The 22903-nt window shown below is 38.5% G+C and overlaps 1 protein-coding gene across 2 annotated transcripts; it reads right to left on the bottom strand.

The window, feature by feature from the left end:
- Positions 1 to 1769: 1769 nt before the first annotated feature.
- Positions 1770 to 22392, bottom strand: LOC149821354 (uncharacterized). 2 transcript variants are annotated; one of them, XM_089983048.1, is made up of 7 exons: positions 22260 to 22392; positions 19886 to 20021; positions 19730 to 19792; positions 19526 to 19573; positions 19345 to 19407; positions 2200 to 2260; positions 1770 to 2102 (listed from the first exon to the last, which is right to left on the bottom strand). In XM_089983048.1, exons 2-7 carry the CDS (start codon positions 19994 to 19996, stop codon positions 2056 to 2058), a joined length of 393 nt encoding a protein of 130 aa, XP_089839174.1. In that variant the 5' UTR covers positions 19997 to 20021; positions 22260 to 22392; the 3' UTR covers positions 1770 to 2055. The 2 variants fall into 2 exon arrangements, with proteins under 2 accessions (XP_089839174.1, XP_089839173.1); XM_089983047.1 differs by lacking the exon at positions 2200 to 2260.
- Between the last annotated feature and the right edge of the window lie 511 nt (positions 22393 to 22903).

Genomic DNA, 22903 nt, shown 5'->3' on the forward strand with positions numbered 1-22903 from the left:
TTGCATATGGTTTTTATTGATTTAGAGAAGGCATACGATAGAGTACCTAGGGACGTTCTCTGGTGGACAATGATGAAGAAAGGTGTTTCTCTCAAGTACATTAGTATAATTAAAGATATGTATGAAGGAGTAGTAACCAATGTCCGCACTTGTGGAGGGGTGACAACCAATTTTCCGATAACGGTTGGGTTACATCAAGGATCTGCTTTAAGCCCTTTCCTATTTGCGATAGTGATGGATGAGCTTACGAGATCAATTCAAGAAAATGTACTGTGGTGTATGTTGTTTGTTGATGATATTGTTTTGATTGATGAGTCTAGAGCTGGGGTTAATGCTAAGTTAGAATTATGGAGACAGACATTGGAAGCTAGAGGTTTTAAGTTGAGTAAGAGTAAGACCGAATATATGGAATGTCGGTTTAGTAAGCAACGAAGTAGTGATGGGAGTGTAGTGAAGCTTGGTGAGCAAGATATACCGGTGAATGATTATTTCAAATATTTGGGATCCATCATTCAAAAGTATGGAGAAATTGATGGAGATGTAAATCATAGGATAAAGGTTGGGTGGATGAAATGGAAAAGTGCTACTGGAGTGTTGTGCGATCGTAAAATGCCATTGTGGTTGAAGGGAAAGTTTTATAGGACGACTATTAGACCCGCTTTACTATATGGTACGGAATGTTGGGCTGCCAAGAGACATCATATTCAAAAAATGAGTGTAGCTGAGATGCGGATGCTTAGATGGATGTGTGGAAATACAATAAAAGATAAGATTCGGAACGAAGAGATACGTAAGAAGGTAGGTGTTGCACCCATTGAGAATAAGATGCGAGAGAATCGTTTACGGTGGTTTGGACATATTCGGCGAAGGCCTAATGATGCTCCAGTTAGAAGGTTGGAGAAATGGGAAAATATATTAGTTAAAAGAGGTAGGGGTAGGCCTAGGAAGACTTGGATGGAGATGATAGGAAAGGATATGAATGCTTTGAACCTCACCGAGGACATGGCGTTGGATAGAAATGATTGGAGGAAAAGGATTCATGTGGAAGACCCAAAATGAATTTCTTTTTTGGTTCATATCGCTGACCCCAATTGTTTTGGGATGAAGGCGTAGTTGTTGTTGTAGGTCATGATTATATGTTTGCTTTTAAAAGACCTAATTTTCTTTCATAAATGCTCCTAATTTGAGATGAGACCACCTCAAAGTTACAAGGATCTGCAACCATGAAAGAACTTTTTGCACTTCATCACAATGACACATGGAATCTTGTTCCTAGAGGCCCAGAGATGAATGTTGGTTTAAAATGGGTGTTCAAAATCATGGCATTAAAGCAAAACTAGTTGCAAAAAGCTACAACCAACTGGAAGGTCTTTCTTTTGATTCCACCTTTAGGGAAGAAGCAGACTATTGTTCACCTTATTCTTGCATTGGCTGTTATTTACAACTAGGGGGAGCTGGGGGACCTACTGTACTCCCCTCTTAAAAGGCAAAACACTTGTGTAAGTGTTCTGCCCTGAACATGTGGGGGTGAGTTTAAACTTAGGAGCAATTCTACAAAAAAAAAACTAGTCAGGGTATGTTCTTTTGAGTGAGCGAGTGAGGATCAGGTGCAATCACATTGCACACTAAAAGTGTGCTGCTGCACCTGAGAGCCCACCGTCTTACTGCTGGGGCCTACAGCTGGCAGGCTATAACCTAAAATGATGAGCTCTCAGGTGCAGCAGCTGAAACACAATCAAATCCCAAAAAGTATGAAAAAAAACTGCTGAAACAAAGGTAAAAAGTCTTCCCATTATTTAGAAGAAATGATACTACAATAAGTGCTTATTAACACCTTCCTACCAGCTTTTCCTATCAAACTATGCTACTGCAAACGTTACAAGGAAAACCCTCATAGAAGCTCGGCTTCTCCAAATCACTATTATTACAGGGTGTAGGCTCAATTATTTGTGAACATAGGAAGAGTTGGAAAAGACTTATCATGCTTTGATACAAGAAAAATCATAGGCATCGGCAAGTAGAAAAGAAACCTCATGACAGAAGAATGGTTGCCAGTTACTGCTCATTACTGCTTGGAACCTCTGAAGAAATGTGGCCTGCATCTGTAATTGGAAGTAGAATAAAACATATTAAATTAAACACTATCCTGAATTCCTCGTACAAGCAGCGGTGAGGAGTTTTTAAAACAGAAGTAGTTACCATCCCCATCAGCAGGAGCATAAACAGATCGCCTCGATCGTACTTCCTGATGGTGTGTGGGCTAAATAACAGAAAACAGATTTAAGAACATCTGTAAGTTATGCACTGTGCAATAAGTGCAAATAATCCAAGTAAATCAAACCAGTGCATTAGGCTACATTCATCCATATGCTTTTTTATTTGAGATGATGCAAGCAGAACATGTCAGACTAATTATACCTTTTCGAGTGGATAGGTAGCATAACCAACGGTCTAGAAACAACATACAGAACTCATGTAAGCTTAGAGTTTGAGATCGTATATTGAACCCTGGTTCTGCAAGAATTTATAGAATTGTAGTGCCAATCTCTTTTTTTTAAGCACATAGCAGTATCCCATTTATCCATAAGCAACACGCATATGGACATCAGTTCTCTCTTCCCCTCTCTGTATGCACACATGGGTGTGCGTGCACACACACACAAACAAAAGTAAAAATTGTCAATCTTAAAGAGTACAAATCTTGAAAAAGAAAAAAGATCACACCCATAAAATAAAAAAATGTTTGTTTTGATTCAATTCCCAAAACCTTCCATCTCTCCTCCCCCACCCCTTCTGTTCCTCTTCCTAACTTGCTAAGAGCATTTTAAAACATCAGTCCACACCAAAGCTTACTTTTTAAGGTGGACTCTTCGTCTCATTGTTTGTTAGACTCCATCTCACATGAACATTATACCTCTCAAAAAGGCTTTTTTTAAAAATGATGAACAAAATAATCTTCACGAAGAATTTCTTAAAAGGTTAAAAAGATATGATAGTTTGGACCAATCTGACCAAGTCTCTCTTTCTCTCTCATCACCATCATCAAAGGCTTATCCCAGTCAGGGTTTTGGGTCTTGTTTCTCCATTCCTTTTTCTATTGCTACAACCTTTATGTACTCATAACAAATACATACATAATTAAGTAACCTAGCACAAATGAGAGGCAGACAATCACCCACTAAAAGAGACATAATTGACTCTGTTGGTCTCTACAAATACATCACCCACTGAATTTAAAGAAAAGAGACAATTGACTGCATTGGTCTCTACAAATACATTACCCACTGAATTTAAAGAATCTAAAGTATGAATCGTATATTCTGCCAACTGTCAATAGGTGTCCTTGAAAAGGTTGTGACACAAATTTCAAAAAATGTGGGTGCAGGAGTGTGGATATGTGTGTATGTAATGCATTTACAATTATACAATCATAAGTTTCTTTAGGTATTTTAAGTTTGTTTTTAAACTTAGACAATTTTGGACTTGGTTAAAGTTGACCAGGTCTAAATGGGACGAACATGGAACATGGTTGGGTGTGAGGTTGATTGCATTAGACACTTGTTGACCTGCATGCAGCCATGTTGTATGCCATACCACCAGCACCTAAACATGTTGATGCAGGTGCTTCCGAGTATATATATATATATATATATATATATATATATATATATATATATGGAAGGGCGTAACAGTGGATGCCCTTCCAACGAACTAACAGCAGATGCGCTGGGAGTGTCCGATTTCTTTTGTGTGTGTGTGTGTGTGTGATTTCAGGGCTTTAGCGGCGGTCTGCTAAAGCCCTGAGCAGAAAATGCACTTTTAGTGGCAGTCAAGAACCGACGCTAAAAGTGATTTTTTGTGTTAAACATGTTGATGCAGGTGTTTCCAAGTATATATATATATATATATATATATATATATATATATATATACACACACACACACACACACACGGAAGGGCGTAAGAGTGGATGCCCTTCCGACGAACTAACGGCAGATGTGCTGGGAGTGTCCGATTTCTTTTTTTGTGTGTGTGTGATTTCAGGGCTTTAGCGGCGGTCTTGACCACCGCGGCGGTCTTGACCACCGCTAAAGCCCTGAGCAGAAAAATGCATTTTTAGCGGCAGTCGAGAACCGCCGCTAAAAGTGATTTTTTGTGTTAAATGCACCCGCCGCTAATCGCATGCACGATCAGCAGTAGGTGCGACTCCACTAACAATGGTTGTCATCTATGTCACTTGGGTACGAATATGGGTGTTGATACCGGAGGGTACGACACGGCAATTCCAAAAAATATGGGTATATATATATAAGAAGAAATTTTGATATTTTGAATATAAAAGAAGGTTAAATGAAAATTTTGAAAAAGAGGAGGAATTTGAGGTTTTGAATATAAAAGAAGTTAAAATAAAATTTTTAAAAAAGAGGAGAGGCTATTGAGATATTTTTTCTTTTCCTTTTATAATAAAAAGAAAAGAGACCTCTCTCTCTCTCTCTCTCTCTCTCTCTCTCTCTCTCTCTCTCTCTCTCTCTCTCTCTCTTTTCGTGATCCCTAAACAAGGAGGATGAAAAGAAGAAGACGAAGGAAAATCGAGGAGGAGGAGAAGAAAAAGGAGAACAAGGAGGGACATGTTTCTCTCTCTCTCTCTCTCTCTCTCTCTCTGAAGGTGGAAATGGGGCAAGGCTTTTGAAAAAGGGGCGTCGGGTGAAATAACGAAAACAAAAAAAGAATGAGACGAGGGAGAGAGAGTCCAAGGTTTCAGAAGAGAGAGAGAGAGCGTTGAGGGTTCGGGGGGGGGGGGGGATTTTGCTTTTTTTTTTTTGTTTTTTTGAGTTTTAGGTTTGATATAGATCCGACCGACCAGGTGCACTGCAGGAGCCGACCCGCAGCATACCCGCACTATGCCTAGTACTCGTACCCATGTTGACACAGGTAAGGCAGCCCATTTGGCGTGTCGTGGTGACATAGGTTGTCCCTATTACTCCCTACTATATATATATATGAATGAATGAAAACCTACACACTAAAACCTGGACCCACCTATGATGAAAGCACCATTTAACGCGGGTTTGCCGATTGATTGGACCAACGCTCGGAGGTTCTGTGCTCACGGTGCAATAGGGATGCCGATGATAGTTTGCGTGTCACCAAAGGTTGCCGAAAGACACCAAAAAAATGTGACAAAGTCGGACAGAAAACTAGATCTTTGTAACTATGCAAGGCTCGAGAACGATAAAACGGGTCATGTCGCGAAGTATCTTTGATCGTCGATCCGAGACCACTGTTGGAAAGATTTTGACGTGTAGTATGCTTAAAAGTAATTGGCTCACTCAGATTTCATCCAAATTGGACAGGTTGCTGGAAGTTTGTGATGGGTAGGTTTGGCATGATTTTGGTGGGTAGGTTTTCATCTCTTTCTCTCTCTATATATATTATAGAGAGAGAAGTGGTAGCTAACCGAGCTTTTTGAAGGGTTTTCCCATGTTTTACTTAAATATGACTATACATATGTGTTCGGCATGGTCGATTTACTAGGAAACAACACTTGCATCATGTTTTTTGATAAAAAAAAACATGTTTTTTTAAGCCTTGAATATTTAGAAAAATCTTAGACCATTGATTCTTTTAACCATATAAAAGTATACCTACGTACCAGAATCGGATTATCCAAGAGTCGATTCTATAAAATCAAGCAAGTAGAACACATCTACATGGTGAGATTTAAGGAAAACATGGAAAAAACTATGTCACCTGGGTACCAACACAGGTACGAAGGGTACGACATGGCAAGTTCGAAAAATATGGGTACGGGGACACAACTATATATATAATATTTTTAAATAAAAGAAAATAATAAAAACATTTTAAATGTAAAAGAGGAAGAAGTGGTAAAATGAAAAGAAAGAAGGGATAAAATGAACTTTTTAAATAAAAGGTGTTTTAAAAATATGTGCTTGAAAAAATATAAAAAGGAATCTTTTGGTTATTTTTAAATAAAAGAGGAAGAAGATGATATTATGAATAAAAGAAGGAGTAAAAATAATTTTTTTAAGAATATAAAGATTGGTAGGGGCCTCAATGAAATTTTTAATTTCATTAAAAAAAAGGGTGGGTGGGGCACCGACTCTCTCTCGCTCGCTCCGCAAGGAAGGCATGGATGAGGCGGAGGTGGCGACACCAGGTACTGGCCATCTCTCTCTCTCTCTCTCTCTCTCTCTCTCTCTCTCTCTCTCTCTCTCTCTCCAACCCCTCTGGTTTACCTCCACCCCCCTCTCGTTTTCCCCTTCCCCAACCCCTTTGGTTTACCTCTCTCTCTCTCTCTCTCTCTCTCTCTCTCTCTCTCTCTCAAGCGACCATGCAGTCGCCGAGAGAGAGACAGAGAGTAGTGGGGAATGAGAGAGGGGAAGCTGAGAGCCAGACAGGGGGGGAAGAGCAAGATCAAAGAGAGTCAAGGGTTACGGGAGCGAAACCAAGGAGAGAGAGAGAGAGAGTCGAGGGTTTAGAGAGAGAGAGAGAGAGTCGAGGGTTTCGCGAGGGGGGGCGATTTTGCTTTTTTTCTAAGGTTTTGGTCTACATTAGACCCAAACAGACCTGGCATAGTGTGGCGTACCCGTGTCAACGCTTGTTGACACGGGTATGGCAGTCGAACTGTCGTGTCATGGTATCATAGGGAAAAACCTTTTTGAAAGCCCAATTACCACCTTCTCTCTCTCTCTCTCTCTCTCTATATATATATATATATATATATATATAGAGAGAGAGAGAGAGAGAAACACACACACACATTTTGTGTTTGTATATGAGAGATATCAAATCCAACTAGGAAAGACTAAAAAGGTTAAGAAAATTTGAAACAACTAAAGCCAAAGAAGAAACTTCTACATCAATCCTGCATGACTATGTAGTCAAAAGCACTTACTAGTCCGCCTAGTTGACCCAGGCATAAGTAAAATGCCTAGGCTTTGCAATTCCTAAGTGAGTACCTTAAAAGGTACGAATTTTACTGACTAGGGTACTTAGTGAGCGACTAAGCTGCCCTCGCCTAGGCATAAGAGCAATTTAATCATTTTTATATTAGATACATATTTTTAAAACTGTACGAAGGGAGGGGTTTAATTTTAGGGATAGGTCGAGACTCGAATCCATGATGGAGGGTTTTGCAAATTTTGGTTTTTCCGGATCCGACCTGTTAAAATGTAAAACTGTACATATATGTATATATAATAATATTATATTATTATATATATATATAAATACTTTTTTCATTTCTTTCATTTCTGTAATTTTTTTCCTTTATTTTTATTTTTTGTCTTTATGTCATCTAGTTCAGTTTGGACTAGAATGACTGTTGCTAGTCAAGTCCTGTCCAGACTTGACTAGCAATAGAGCTGTTGGACTGTGACACAGTCCAACAGCTCTTAATAGAGCTGTTGGACTGACACATTCCAACAGCTCTAAATAGAGCTGTTGGATTGTGCCCAACAGCTCTATTGAGTCCTCTTTCAGCTGTGTATATAAAGGGGTGCAGCCCCTCTTGTATTTCACTCCAATGCTTCTTAAGCAATTGGTTTTTCATATCAATAAAGAATACATTTTTATTTTTATTTTGTTTCCAGTTATACCCTTTTTAAGGGTTATGCTTTAGTGTCATTCTTGACACTTGCTCTTGTTAATCTAAGCTCGTGTTTCGAAGATCCCCATTTCATTTCATGGTATCAGAGCCGCGGAAGTACTAAATCTTGAGGAAAAGCTGTCTCGGTTTCCGTGCCCGTTTGCAAAAGTGTTCGCCACTTGAAGAGAAGTGTTTTATCACTTCATTGGAGAAGATTTCACATCTTGTTGTATTGTTTTTTTTTTCTTTCTTTTTCATTTTCCTTCTTGTTTCTCTTCTATCCCTATTCTTTCTCTCCTTGTAATCGATGGATGACAATGATAAAGTCACCATCATGCCTATGAAACTAAGCGATACGAACTATGTAACATGGGCTTCAATCATGAAGCACCATATATGGGGAAAAGGCTTATGGGGGATTGTGGATGGTTCCGATTCGGAACCTAAGCTATCTCTTACTAAAAAGGAGGGAGATAAAGAGGTCCCTCTATCGGAAGAAGAGAAAATCAAGGCTATTGCCTCATACGAGAAGAAATGGAAAGAATGGAGAATATCTCATGCGAAGATAATGTCATGGCTTATCAATAGCGTTGACATTAAAAAATGCTCAAGTCTTGCCAAATTTGATCATGCTGATAAGGCATGGGAATACCTTAAGAATATGTATTCCCTTAAAGATATTGCACACGTGTGCAACCTCCAAGAAAAAGTTCGAATGATGACACAAGGAGACAAAACTATTCGTGAATATTACAATGGGTTGTCCGAACTTTGGGAAGAACTTTCCCTTTTAGAACCAAAGTGGCATTGTGCCGAAGACATCGAGCTTCGTCAGAAACAACTCGATGCTGAACATTTTTACCAGTTTATCACTGGATTAAGGCCGGAATTTGAAACCACTAAATCGGCCCTACTTCACCGGGGAAAAATTCCTTCTATTGTTGAAACTATTGAAGAGTTAACAATGGAAGAAAATCGTCTCCGGAAAGGTTCTTTAAAAATTGAAGATGATTCCGTTTTAGCCGTGTCTAGACCAGGGAATCATGTTCGATCATATAGGCCTCCTCACTTTAACCGACAAAATGGTGACTATGATAAGAAGAAAGTTATTTGTCATCACTGTCATGAACCGGGACACTACAGGCCACAATGTCCCAAACTTAAGGAGCTGAGAGAAAAAAGAGCTGCAATTGCTGGATCGGAGCCTAAAGATCAGGATGCACCAGTTTCCCTGGCCCAACTAATGGAGATTCTTCAGCCTCTCATCAAAGGTGCCTCTTCCTCATCTGAAGCTTCAACCGGCGCAGCAGCCTCATCTTTAAATGATCTAGGTAAAATTTCTTGGCTTCTTGACTCTGGTGCATCTTTTCATATGACCCCAAATAATCAAAGTCTATCCAAATGTGTTAAAAATAAAACAAGTGTGTCAAAGGTCTTTACTGCTGATGGGACTTCTCTTGAAATAGAAGGAATAAGAAATTTTGAAAAAATTTATAAAACAAAAAAAAAATTTATTCCAGAAATTAGACATGTTCCCAAATTAAATTTAAATCTTTTATCTGTATCTCAAATTTCTGATTATGGGTGTAATATTTCCTTTTCTTCTCATGGTTGTTGGGTACAGGATCGCCAATCAGGCAAGCTGATTGGGGAAGGCCATAGAGAAGGAGGACTCTATTACATGGATTTTTTGGAAATGCCGAAGAAAGCTTTTTTGTTATAATATTCAAAAAATAGAGTTGGAACTGTGGCATAAGAGACTTGGTCACCCACATATAGCCAAAATCCAACATTTTCCAAATCTAGGGAAATTTTATAACTCTGAATCATTTGATTGTAAAGATTGTATTCTCGGCAAAATGAAAAGATTACCATTTCAGAACAGAACCTTTTTCTCTTCAAGACCACTTGAATTAATACACTCGGATGTTTGGGGTCCTGCACCAGTAATTTCTAAAGGAGGATTTGTTTACTATGTTATTTTTGTCGATGATTTCTCCCGATATACGTGGATGTACTTTCTCAAACATAAGTCTGAAGTATTTTCATACTTTCAAACTTTTCATAATATGGTTAAAAACAAGTTTCAAAATGATATTACTATTTTTCGCACAGATTCAGGGGGAGAGTTTTTATCCACAGATTTTCAAAATTATCTTAAATTACATGGCATCACACATCAAAGATCTTGTCCTTATACACCTCAACAAAATGGACTGGCAGAACGAAAACATCGCCATATTATAGAAACCACTAGGACTTTATTAATAGCAAATCAAGTCCCGAAAGACTTTTGGGCAGAAGCTGCCTTAACTGCCACCTATCTCATTAATAGGATGCCATCTTCTTCGTTACAAAATATCACTCCCATTGAAAAACTTATGAACATTTCTCCAGACTACTCTAGACTAAGAATATTTGGGTGCAAATGTTTCATATTTACTGACAAAAATGATAAACTTTCCCCTCGTGCGATTTCCTGTGCCTTTTTAGGATATACTGAAAACCAGAAAGGTTATAGATGTTTTGACTTCAAAAATAATAAACTATATGTGTCTAGAAATGTTTTCTTTCTTGAAAAGGAGAGCTTCTTTGATTTTAGAAAATTAAAAGACGTCACTGAGTACTCCTTTTTGCTAGATCTAACATCAACATCTGATGAATATGACCTTGACTGTAACTTTGATGATGATCAAAGAATTATTGATCTTAATGTTGAAAATGAAGAAGTTCGTAGAGATACTAGTATTCAATATTCCAGGCGACAAGAGTCTAATCCTCCATGTGCACTTGAGAAATATTCTAACATTCCAACTAGACAATCAACCCGAATCTCGAGGCCTCCAGGAAAGTTTGTATCATACGAGTCTTTCTCACCCACATATAGGGCAGTTATTGCATTAATTCACTCATATGAAGAACCATCCACATATTTTCAAGCAAAAAATGATATCAAATGGATAGAAGCCATGAAAGCTGAATTAGATGCACTTGAAAAGGCTTCTACATGGAATATTCAAGATCTTCCTCCAGGGAAGAAAACTATAGGATGTCGATGGGTTTATAAAATTAAAACCAAGAGTGATGGTACTCTTGAAAGATATAAAGCCCGTTTAGTAGCCAAAGGTTATGCCCAAGAATATGGGATTGATTATGAAGAAACCTTTGCTCCGGTGGCTCGTATGACTACTGTCCGAACCTTAATTGCCTTAGCTTCTATCAAAAAATGGTCTATTTTTTAAATGGATGTCAAAAATGTTTTTTTAAATGGAAAGCTAGTTGAAGAAGTATATATGGAACCTCCTCCTGGTCTAAGTATTCCTAAGGGTAAAGTGCTTCGCTTAGAAAAAGCTCTTTATGGACTTAAACAAGCACCAAAAGCTTGGTATGATAGGTTTAGTCGTGTTATGATTGATATTGGTTTTCAATTCTGTTTAACTGACACTGCTTTGTTTATTAAGAATTCTGATGCAGGGATCATTGTGCTTCTTCTCTATGTGGATGATATGATCATCATCGGAAGCGATAAACAGGGAGTTGAAACAATCAAAACACTTCTTAAATCTCATTTTGAAATGATTGATTTAGGCTTGTTGAGATATTTTTTAGGCATTGAAGTTGCTTATTCTCCTAGAGGATATTTATTATCTCAGACTAAATTTGCTTTTGATATTGTTTTCAGGTCTGGTATTACTGATGATAAGAAAGTCGACACTCCAGAAGTTGTTAATTTAAAATGAAGATTGATGATGGAGAACTTCTTGCAGACCCTACTCCTTACAGACAGCTTGTCGGGGCACTTTCCTATCTATCCATTACCAGACCAGATATAGCACATGTTGTTCATACAACAAGTCAATTTCAACATGCTCCTACTTCTGTTCATATGGGAGCAGTCATGCGTATTATCAGATACATCAAGTCCTCTCTTTCACGAGGACTTTTCTTATCTTCCTCCTCTTCTCTTGATTTAATTGCATATACTGATGCTGATTGGGGAGGTGATCCCAATAACAGACACTCAACCACTGGCTTTTGTGTCTTTTTAGGGGAATCATTAATCTCGTGGAGGTGTAAAAAGCAACAGAAGGTATCTCTCTCATCCACCGAAGCTGAATACAGAGCCATGGCAACCACGACCATGGAAGTAGTTTGGCTCCGACGATTGCTTGCTGACATGGGAGTTGAAGCAACAAAGGCTTCACAAATGTGTTGTGACAACAAAAGTGCGATCTACATTGTCAGTAACAGAACATTCCACGAACGCACCAAACACATCGAAATGGATTGTCACTACGTCAGAGAGGAATATCTACACGGGATAATTGATCTGCCATATGTCACTTCAGAATATCAGTTAGCAGACTTCTTTACAAAGCCTCTCGCTGCTCCCCGATTTCACTTTCTCTTAGACAAACTTTCGCTCATTGTACCGTAAGTTTGAGGGGGAGTGTTAAAATGTAAAACTGTACATATATGTATATATAATAATATTATATTATTATATATATATATATAAATACTTTTTTCATTTCTTTCATTTCTGTAATTTTTTTCCTTTATTTTTATTTTTTGTCTTTATGTCATCTAGTTCAGTTTGAACTAGAATGACTGTTGCTAGTCAAGTCCTGTCCAGACTTGACTAGCAATAGAGTTGTTGGACTGACACAGTCCAACAGCTCTTAATAGAGCTGTTGGACTGACACATTCCAACAGCTCTAAATAGAGCTGTTGGATTGTGCCCAACAGCTCTATTGAGTCCTCTTTCAGCTGTGTATATAAAGGGGTGCAGCCCCTCTTGTATTTCACTCCAATGCTTCTTAAGCAATTGGTTTTTCATATCAATAAAGAATACATTTTTATTTTTATTTTGTTTCCAGTTATACCCTTTTTAAGGGTTATGCTTTAGTGTCATTCTTGACACTTGCTCTTGTTAATCTAAGCTCGTGTTTCGAAGATCCCCATTTCATTTCACGACCAGGTCCGACTTCCCAATTTTTTTAGTTGTTCCAGATCTAAGCTGTTTGCATCTCTAGTTAATTTTAAATGATTATGTTTTTTATATATGTGTGTGATAATTTGTTTCAGATGAATTTTTCTATTAAATGTTGAAAGTGAGATGTATATGTGATTTTTTTTCTATATATGTGTGAGTTTTTGTAAATTATTTATAAATCCTTAAAGCATGTTTAGTAATACTGATTATGCAATATTATATATATATATATGACTGTGCTTCTACGATTTTTCTGTGAAAAGCAGAAATTATTATATATATATTTATGCATAAATTCTCATTATGCTATGAATAAAATATAAATGTTTGTATGTGTTACAGTCAATTTTTCTGAAAGACTAAAAGCATATTTTGTTGATTATACTGAATATGTTATGAATAATTGAATATATATTTATGTTTATATACATTTATATATTATTTATATTCTAGTTATATACATTTTGTGAAAGTATGTGTAATTGTGTCTTGTATGATTAAAACATCTTATTATAAAAAGAATTAAACATATTTTTTATATTTTGTATTTTTTATTTTTTAATTGGGTCACCGGCTAGTCCGATTAGAGTCCTGACTAGTCTTTTTAGGGTTCTACCGACCAGCAACCGCTTAGCACTTTTGACTACACAGGTTGAGTTTATGTATAATTTACACGGCCAACCTATTCATTCTACTATAATGTACTAGTGGCTCAATTCAACTGGAAAAAAATTCAATTTTATGCTTATCAACACCAGTTTCTTGCTTTAGAGTAAAAAGATAAGAACTTGAAAGTTTTGGTCCAGGAATTCTATAATTGGTTTTCTAAACATTTAACACATATTCTTAGGGATGGCAGTGGAATGGCGGGTGTGGGGGACAAGCTCTTCACCCCCGCCCCATCTCAAAATTTTGCCCTCCATCCCTGCATGGGTTTTGATTTTCACCTTTATCCCCAGTTCATTCCCCGTTTCATGTCTTTCATCCCCGCCCCAAATGGGGTGAGTTCGGACGGATCCCTGTTTCCCCTGGTCTACTGCCATCCCTACGCCACTGGGTTAGACTCGTTAGAGGAAGGAGAGAAAGGGGTCGTATAACTTAGGGTTAGGAAACAAATATATATATATATATATAAGAGATTTAAATATCATTTTATTATTAAAGGTATATTAGTAATTTTAATAACGGGGATCGGGGGAAAGAGTAAGTCCACCCCCACCTCTATCCCCACACAGGTTTTGATTTTCACCTCCATCCCTGGTCCATTCCCCGTTTCGTGTCCTCCACCCCCCACCCCCACCCCTGTTAAGAAATCATATTTGGATTGGATCGGATCTTGATCCAATCCATACTACCGCTACCGCTGAAGGCTCACGCGGTGGCATACTTGTAATTTCTTTTAGATTGTAAAGTGTTATAAATAGATCAATACAAAGGGGAATATTATTCGATGCCCTAATCGATCTCTCCTCTCTCCCTCTCTCTCTCTATCGAGTCTTCTCGTTTCCCTCACGCATACCAAAATCTCACATGGTATCAGAGCGCTAACTTCTCTGCGTGCTCATCTTCAGATCATGATTCAGCGTCAAGAGCAAGGATCATCTCCAGCGTCAAACAGCGTCAGATCGTGATTCAGCGTCAAACAGCGTCAAGAGCAAGGATCTTCAGATCGTGATTCAGCGTCAGATCGTGATTCAGATCGTGATTCCACGTGACTGTAAGTCCATTTCTTAGCGTGATTTCACGAGTTTGTTCCAGCGTGATTCCACGTGACTGTTACTTCATCTCTTCCAAAATTTCTAAACCTTTTCATTCCTGCCGAGAATTTCAATTTTTTTTTTACTCTGAATTCCTTCCTTTATTCTGAAAACATAACCTGCCTTCACTGTGTCCTAATTTTTCTAAACACTAATCTTTCTTAAACTTTACCTTAAATCATTCTATGGCTGCCCTCTCTTCCAGCTTCCTTTCTCAACTTATCTCTCAAAAACTCAATCAAACAAATTATTTGACGTGGAAACGTCAAATCATCCCTTTCATTAAGAGTCATCGACTTTATGGCCACATTGATGGCTCTCTTCCTGCACCACCTAAGTTCAATGTAACCGATGTGAAGAATGCTGCCGGGGAAGTTGAAAGCACATTAACTGAGCTTAATCCGGATTATGATACATGGACGGCACATGATCAAGCCCTTGTTGCTTATATCACATCAACTCTTTCCGATGAAGTGCTCGCCGGGATTGATGATGATCTCACTGCCACGGAGTTGTGGCAATCCTTAGCCACAACGTATTCCCAAATTTCTGAAGCCCGATTCCTCCAACTTAAGAGGCAATTTCAAGATTGCAAGCGTGGTACTAAATCAGTTTTGGAGTTTATGAGTGAACTGAAGAATATTAGTGATCAACTGGCTATTGTGGGACACCCTATTAACGATAAAGACAAAGTTCAACAAGTCCTAAGTGGGTTGGGACATGATTTCGATGTCTTTTGTACTGCCTTAGAGGTATTGCCTTCCCTTCCCTCATTTGAAGATCTCAAGGCAAAACTACTTCAACATGAAGCCAGCAGATTGCAACGTCAGGACTTATTGTCACATGGTCAACACAATGTTCTTGTTACCAACACTTATTCTCATCCAGGGAATCGTGCTAGAGGGTTTCATGTGCAACCAGGCATGGGAAGATCTCAAGGCAAAACTACTTCAACATGAAGCCAGCAGATTGCAACGTCAGGACTTATTGTCACATGGTCAACACAATGTTCTTGTTACCAACACTTATTCTCATCCAGGGAATCGTGCTAGAGGGTTTCATGTGCAACCAGGCATGGGAAGAGGAATTCTTCCTACTCCTCGGGTCAACACACAGGGCAATATCCCACGGAGAATCCCTACTTGTTTTTATTGTAACAAAAAGGGACACGTAAAGTCTGAGTGTTGGCACAATCCTCAGAACAAAGGCAAAGGGGTTCGACGCGATAACGCGCAGACAAGTTCACATGTGCCAGGCAACTATATTCCTCCAGATGTGCAACACATTCTTATGACTGCTATGTCCAAGATCAATTTTAAACAGAATGAGGAAGGAACTTGGTATGTGGACTCTGGTGCAGCAACTCATGTGACTGATAATGCAGGTAAACTTTCTAGTGCTCTCCCTTATTTAGATCAAGGCTCAGTTGTTACAGGAGATGGATCCCATCATAAGATATCTCACATTGGAAATGCACAAGTATCTTTGTCTCACTGTTCTTTACCCTTGAAAAATGTCCTAGTTGTTCCAAATATTAAGAAAAATATTATTTCTGTCTCCAAGCTTATTGATGATTCTAATTCCTCTGTTGAATTTACTCCATCTTCTGTTTATGTCAAGGATGCTCGAACCAAGAAGACATTCGCTGAGGGTGTTCGCAAGGGCAACATGTACGTTCTTGAGGAAGCCCCAACAGTGTCTGCGTCAAGTGTCCCTGTTTCGTCTTCTCCTAGTCCTCATCATGTTGCTTTAACAGAGTATGATAGGTCATTCATTTGGCACGGCCGCTTAGGTCATTGCAGTCATTCTTTTATTCGTGATCTTGTTAATAATGGGCTCATTCCCAAGTCCAGTCTATGTCCTGCCAATAAGTCAGACATGTGCTCAAATTGTCACATTTGTAAGAGCCATGCCTTACCTTTTCAGTTGATAAATAAACGAGCATCCAAATTATTTGAGACAATATATTCTGATGTTTGGGGACCAGCTCCTCTTTCTTCTTCTTCTGGGAGCAAATATTATGTTATTTTTATTGATTCTTACTCTCGATACACTTGGATTTCTTTTATGAAGCATAAATCCGAAGTATTTCATTTGTTTACTCAATTTCATGCCTTAGTCCGCAACAAATACTCCTCTAATATTGTGCATTTCCAATGTGATGGTGGGGGAGAATTTATCTCAAAAGAATTTACTGAGTACTTACTAAATCATGGGATCACTAGACAGATTTCCTGTCCACATACACCTCAACAAAATGGCATAGCAGAAAGAAAACACAGACATATAGTTGAATCTGCACTAAGCATGATACATAATACTGGCATCCCCATGACTCTTTGGACTGAAGCTTTCCATACTGCCGTATATATCATCAATCGTTTGCCATTGTCATTACTTGAAGGAAACTCCCCATATTTCCTTTTACATCATGAACACCCTGATTACAATGTGCTACGAGTTTTTGGGTGTATTTGTTATGTTCATGTTGATGTCTCCTTACGAAACAAATTTCAGGATCGGGCCATTATGTGCAGATTTATTGGTTATTCTGACAGTCATAAAGGGTATAGATGTTACAATCCCAAAACTGGGCGTGTACACATTTCCCGGCATGTTGTTTTTGATGAGCTTAGATTCAAGGATTCGCCAGACACATTTGTGGAATCCAATGCTGATCCTCAGTCCTATGATCCATGGCTAAGTGCTGAAATCCTACCTTCACAAGGGGATCCACATCAATCTTCGGATCCAATATGTCATGACACTCCCTTTGCCTCATCCCAAGTTGATTTAGAATCATCCACATGTGATCCTCGACCACCTGGATATTTTTCAGGGATGACTTATAGTAGAAGGCCTCCTTCTATCCGTGCTCCAGACACAACCAATGTTCTTCCACGCAGATCAGAACGGGTAAGACATCCAATTGACAGGTGGATCAGTTATGACAATTTTTCTTTAGATTTTCAGATCTTTATGACAGAGGTGAACAAAAATGAGGAGCCCAAGAGTTATGATCATGCCTCTCAAGATAGACGTTGGATTGATGCCATGAATGAGGAGATGTCCGCCTTACATGAATGTCAAACTTGGGTCCTTGTTCCTCGACCAGACGGGAAAAATGTAGTGAGTTCCAAATGGGTTTATAAGATTAAATATAGACCTGATGGCAGTGTTGACCGATACAAAGCCCGCCTTGTTGCCAGAGGATTCACTCAACAGTATGGTGAGGATTACGATGAAACTTTCAGTCCAGTTGTCAAGATAGGGACAATACGAGTTATTCTTTCACTGGCAGTATCACATGGATGGCCCTTATATCAGTTGGATGTGAAGAATGCATTTCTTCATGGTTATTTGAAAGAAGAAGTATATATGGAGCAACCTCCAGGGTATGCATCAAGTGATCCTTCTCAATGGGTTTGCAAACTACAGAAATCATTATATGGGCTCAAGCAAGCATCTAGAACGTGGTTTGACAGGTTTTCTCTCCATATTCAGCAGGCCGGCTTCACTCGAAGCGCCCTTGATCATTCTTTATTCTTATATCGGTCAGGTGAAACGGTAACTTGGCTTCTCATATATGTGGATGATATAGTACTCACGGGAAACTCTTCCTCTCATATCACTCATGTTAAAGAGGTCTTGCAAGAGGCTTTTAAAATGAAGGATCTTGGCGAGCTACGATACTTCTTAGGGATTGAACTTGATAGAAAGGATAATGAGATGACTCTCACTCAGCATAAGTATGCTCTTGACATATTAAGCAAGGCAGGGATGTTGCAGTGCAAACCCATAAATACTCCCAGTATTCTTAACTCCAAGTTGCGTACTCTTGATGGAAGTGATGCATATCCCAATCCTCGATTTTATCGAAGTATCGTTGGCATGTTGCAATATCTCACATTTACCCGTCCTGACATAGTATATGCAGTGAACCAGGTCTCTCAATTCATGCATGCTCCCACAAAAGAGCATATGGAAGCAGTTAAGCGAATTTTACGCTACCTCAAAGCTACTATTGGAGATGGCCTTATTTACACAAGGTCTTCAAATGTCCTGGATGGACATCACCTTTGTACCTATACTGATGCTGACTGGGGGGGTGATCCAGATGAGAGACGATCTGTTTCAGGTTATTGTGTTTTTCTTGACTCCAATCTCGTCTGTTGGAGTAGCAAAAGACAACGGGCAATTTGCAAGTCAAGCACAGAAGCAGAATATAGAGCCATGGCTGCCGGCACCGCTGAAGTTGCGTGGTTACGACACCTCCTTGGCGAACTCTTACTACCCATTGCCAACTCCTCCTTCCTTTGTGATAATCAGAGTGCTATTAAAATGGCTTTCAATCCCATTTCTCACAGCCGTACCAAGCACATAGAGATTGATCAACATTTCATTCGTCAAAAGGTTGAAGACGGGGTCATTTCCCCAACATATATTCCTACATCACAACAGGTAGCGGACTTGTTTACCAAAGGACTTACAGGAGAGCACTTCTGGACTTTGAAGAACAAGTTGAGCATGATTCATACCCATGCTCAACTTGAGGGGGGCTGTTAAGAAATCATATTTGGATTGGATCGGATCTTGATCCAATCCATACTACCGCTACCGCTGAAGGCTCACGCGGTGGCATACTTGTAATTTCTTTTAGATTGTAAAGTGTTATAAATAGATCAATACAAAGGGGAATATTATTCGATGCCCTAATCGATCTCTCCTCTCTCCCTCTCTCTCTCTATCGAGTCTTCTCGTTTCCCTCACGCATACCAAAATCTCACAACCCCCCCACACACACACACACAAATGGGGAGTGTTCGGACAGATCCCTGTTTTCCCCTGGTCCACTGCCATCCCTACATATTCTCAGCAATGTTGTTCAACATAGAACATGAATAACTAGGATCAGTGACTATTGCTTAAGAATTAAAGGTATAAACTAAGCATCTAGATCAGTGTTTTACTTATATACCTGCAGTTTTGGCCGAAGAGCCTCCAGTGGTCCCTTAGACTTTGAATCCACAGATGCTCCTTGCTGTCAGTTTTAGAACATTAGATAACTAGTCAAGGTGATTAGAGGTATCTATTTAGAGGGATTTTGTCTTACAGGACCAGTTGAAAACATAAAGATAGATGTCTAAAGATCGAAGTACCTTTCCCAAGGCCCAATCAGCAGAATCGAAGAAGGCACGCTCATGGTCCTGGTTTATAAGGACTGAGTCAGTCAAGATATTGTGGTCCTAACTATGAAAGGAAAAGGCCAACAGGCACAACCACAAAAGGAAAAAGAAATTTCAACAAGATACTAGCACCTAGTCTGCAGCAAATGAAAGAACTGAATTGCAAACATATAATACCTTGGAAATCAATGGAGGCTTCTTGGGTAAAATCCCTCCATACTTCTTCTTGATTATTGCCTCCTACAAAAGGAAAACAACTAAGATGACATTCCGTGAAATGCTTCCACCAAACCACATGTTAAAAATCATGATACACTTCACCAATCAATATACCTCATTAATAGCAGGGCTTGCAGACTCGTTTTCCTTGTCTACTGGGCCAAAGCCTTCAGTGTCTTCCATATGTTCTTTCTCATTGACATCAACATCCTTCACGTCAGACATACTGTACTTGTCTTCTTAAACTAGCCTGGGAGCATGGGTGGAAACACAGTTATTTTTGTGCCTTGCACCCAAAATTGAGATAGAACATCACCTCATATAATTGAAGAAAATGAATTATGACAGAGACCACCGATAGGCTAAAAAGAACAAGACATGCACACTAGTCTACAGGCAAATAAGCCAAGACAAACATGGAGGCAACACAGGCCCTGGATGCAGAGTGGCAAATGGCACTTTATATGCAGATTTATACATACCTAAATATGATATGAGAACCACAAAAAATACAGGTAGCAAACAAAGTAATAGGATAAAAAGTATAGCATAAGACAAAATTCACATGGGATAAAAATTATATTATAAGACAAAATTCACATATAAATATTGTACTGCTCTGGAGTCTGGGCAATTCAATTTTCAGGTTCCAACCATGTTGGACCTGGGTCGAATATATCTCGTTAAAGATTCATCAGGACAAAAGTTTACATATCCAAATCCAAGAGGAATGGCCCAAATCTGTTATACAATATTGTTTCATATAAATTGTGTAAAGACATTATGTTTAAAGTCAGATAAAAATCAAATAGAATTTACGGTTTAAAACATAGAAGATCCAAAAATATTTGATCCAAATTCGAAATGACATACTTCCAAGTTATATCTACTTCGAGGATTAAGATCCCAACTTATTTTAAGCACAGATCAGAAAGAAAGGCCTATATTCAATCAAAATGGATGGAATAAATTAACATTCAATCCAGGTAAAACAGAGTTGGCACTTGTACTAAGTAGAGATAATAAAGGTAGAAAACAATGTTGTTAAAAAGCATTAAACATCTAATAGCACTATAGAGTATAAACGGCCCCTCAATTTGTCTAGAACCCACTCATAATCTTGACAAGCTATGGGAACTACACAGTAGGGAAAACAGTCCTACGGAGCATAGGATTTCTGAACCTATCAAACTAAAGCAGGAGAATGAACGCATACACACTAACCATCATGCAGATATAAAAAATGTTCTACAAAAGAAAGAGGCCTACCTAAAGGTGATCTTGATCAAAGAAGCCTTAAAAGGCAATGAAGATAATTTAGAGAATTATGAAGGTTTAGCTCCCAAAACTCACAACATGGAAAAGTAGAACTCATTCTAAAGATTACAAGGGCAGAATTGTCTCTCAAGCATTGAATGAATAAATGGAAAAAGCAACAAAAGCAACTAAATTTTCACTTGGGAGTCGCATCCCAATGATAGCAAAGAGGACTGAACATTCTGAAGCAGCATACAGTCGACCTATATCTTCTTGAGCAGATATCTCATGATCGAAAGAAAACATATTTAAAATAGAAAAATAAAGAAATCTGCATAATTTTGAAAGGAAAGACAATGTTAACAAAAGAAAAGAAAAAGCCCAAGAAAATAGTTCGTTTTATTAGCATCTCAAATCAATTAAAAGGTTTTGGATAGCAAAAAAAATAGCAGACTTGGACAATTAAGCTGTAGGAAAGACTAGAAATGGAAGCATAAAAGAATCTCAAAGCACTACAACTTAAAAAGAAGTAAACACTATGTCAATCCGGAGCCAAATTTCCAAAAATACCATATATCTGCTCCTGCATTAGAAGAGATAACACTAATAGAAGGCACCTCAAGTTCATTATTTCATATTCAAATAGGGAATTACGTCAACAAAATTCACAAATAAAGAACGATGATATGCACAGGAATTTACAAATCTGCGAGCACAAAATCAGATCTATGACAAGAATCAAGAGATATCAATATCTTATGCTTAAAGAAGCTAAGCATAAAAGAATATTCAGATTTCTTTCTGCTACAACGAACTCTACATCAACAAAAATGTTTGAAAAAATCATCCAAAGAATTTAAACTACAAATTATCATCAAAACAAGTTCGATTTCTCCAAGTGAAAAGCTTCAGAGCCAAATTCGCAAAACCTAGATCCAAAGATCAAGATCTACAGAAAACCCCATCGTTGAAGAGTGAGCAAATTTCACTTCACCCAAGAATCACGATAGAGCACATCAAGGAACACGAACCCAAGCCGAAACTCTCAGATCGATACCTAAAAGCCTAAGAAATGCATGCTCCGTCCCCGTTTTCCAGGCAAGAATCACGAGAAGAAGGAGACAGAAAGACTCAATCATCACGAACAAACGAAATCTTCATCGATCAAGATTTAGGCGCGACAATTGAGAGAGAAAGGAGAAACCCTAATGCCTAGAAGAACGAGACTCACCTCGATCGGGATCTGCGATCTCGGGAACAGAGCGAAGGAACCAGACTCGGAAGGAGCCGGAGGACGGTGATTCGATCGGTAACCAGCGAGAGACGAGAGAGTGCTCTGTAGTGGAAGAGGATGAAGTCGATAAGGAGTGAGGGAGGGAGGGATAGGCTTTAAATAAAGGAAGCCGTTGGGTTGACTCTCTATCTATGACATGCCGACACGATCACGATCACGATCACGATCACGATCACGCACTGAATATTTTTTTTATTACTTTTTAATAATAGTTCATTAAAATACTTTTTTATATATTGAAAGATCAAAAACAAATTATTGAATAAAACATTAAAAAAACCTTTCATTATTACTTTTTTTTGAAAAAAACTTTTGAACATGCATGTCGAACTCGAGTCGTACCCGTATCTTTGTGACTTAAACAATGACTTCATGTGAGACGTAGGATCGGCTAAAATCTCCTAGAGTTTGAGTGATTGCACGAGCTGGCACTTATGTAGTGAAGATGACTTGGGTCATCTGAAATAAAAGGGTGTCAATTCGGATTGGATATGCTTAGGATTAGGTAAAGCAAGTAGAATCCGAGTAATAAATAATCAGAATTTGGATTTTGGTTACATAGTTTTGCATCCGAATCCGAA

This window comes from Nuphar pumila, chromosome 12, assembly GCF_984573655.1.
Source record: "Nuphar pumila chromosome 12, dmNupPumi1.hap1.1, whole genome shotgun sequence".
Classification (NCBI taxonomy): domain Eukaryota; kingdom Viridiplantae; phylum Streptophyta; class Magnoliopsida; order Nymphaeales; family Nymphaeaceae; genus Nuphar; species Nuphar pumila.

Bases quoted from the DNA above. Each gene is read 5' to 3' on its own strand.
- LOC149821354 (XM_089983047.1), bottom strand. From the start codon at position 19,996: ATGTCTGACGTGAAGGATGTTGATGTCAATGAGAAAGAACATATGGAA. The intron at 19,793-19,885 runs GTATATTGATTG...TTCCTTTTGTAG, and splicing joins CAAGCCCTGCTATTAATGAG to GAGGCAATAATCAAGAAGAA. The intron at 19,408-19,525 runs GTACTTCGATCT...TAAAACTGACAG, and splicing joins CTGATTGGGCCTTGGGAAAG to CAAGGAGCATCTGTGGATTC.